General features: G+C 27.8%; 1 protein-coding gene across 1 annotated transcript; it reads right to left on the bottom strand.

The window, feature by feature from the left end:
• Positions 1-43: 43 nt before the first annotated feature.
• LOC107885634 lies at positions 44-737 on the bottom strand. The gene is made up of 2 exons (XM_016809307.2): positions 566-737; positions 44-501 (listed from the first exon to the last, which is right to left on the bottom strand). Exons 1-2 carry the CDS (start codon positions 688-690, stop codon positions 270-272), a joined length of 357 nt encoding a protein of 118 aa, XP_016664796.1. The 5' UTR covers positions 691-737; the 3' UTR covers positions 44-269.
• Positions 738-769: the final 32 nt, after the last annotated feature.

Genomic DNA, 769 nt, shown 5'->3' with positions numbered 1-769 from the left:
AAAAAAACAGTACTATTGAGAACGAAATTAAGTGCAACGTTGCCGAACTATATTGAAGTCAAAATAAATATGAAATAAAACATTGAATAAAATAATTACAAATTACAAATTTTAAAAATGTCATATTAATCAAAAGCTTAGAAATTTCATAAGCGAAATTTCATGTTAATACACATAGGTACCTACCAATAATACAAACATTTAAAAATAACTAAAATTTAATTCCCCTAAATAAATTTCCCAGATATGTTAAATATTTTATTAATCCTTCAAAAGATTTTTTTTTGATAGTAGTTAATATAATACTGTATTGTTTTTGAAATTTTTTCTTCTTCTACTTTTGATGCCTTTTGAACAGTACCCTGTTGAATGGTATTGAGTTTGAAAGACGTTTCTTCCTGGGTTTCGAGTAAAGTCTGTATGACAGCGTATATAGGTGGACGTGTGCAATAAAACTGTCTGTTAAAAGTTCGATGAAAACTTTCTGCGGCATAATTAGTCCTAAAAATGAAAATTATGCATAATATATTTTCTGAAATGTTCAATATTTGTTGTACAAATTTACCTAGGATGTTGAGATGGTTCTTTTGCCCATAAGACTGGAGGAAATAAACAATCTAGTTCAACATATGTTTTTAAAATATAATCTGCAAATCTATGACCATATAATTCATTTGGACATAACACCATAAGCTGTATAAAACCATCTTCTACTTCTGTATGTTGCAGAAATGGGAGTCCGAAAACATTTTCAGCCAATTACCAATTT

This window comes from Acyrthosiphon pisum, chromosome A1 (assembly GCF_005508785.2).
Source record: "Acyrthosiphon pisum isolate AL4f chromosome A1, pea_aphid_22Mar2018_4r6ur, whole genome shotgun sequence".
Taxonomy (NCBI): domain Eukaryota; kingdom Metazoa; phylum Arthropoda; class Insecta; order Hemiptera; family Aphididae; genus Acyrthosiphon; species Acyrthosiphon pisum.
The sequence above is the reverse complement of the archived record's forward strand: the minus strand, read 5'-3'. Positions and strand labels throughout refer to the sequence as shown.

What these genes read in the sequence shown, in the direction of transcription:
- LOC107885634 (XM_016809307.2), bottom strand. Translation starts at nt 690, where the DNA reads ATGGTGTTATGTCCAAATGAATTATATGGTCATAGATTTGCAGATTAT. An exon ending in GAACCATCTCAACATCCTAG is followed by an intron (nt 502 to 565) that starts GTAAATTTGTAC and finishes TTTCATTTTTAG; the next exon opens with GACTAATTATGCCGCAGAAA.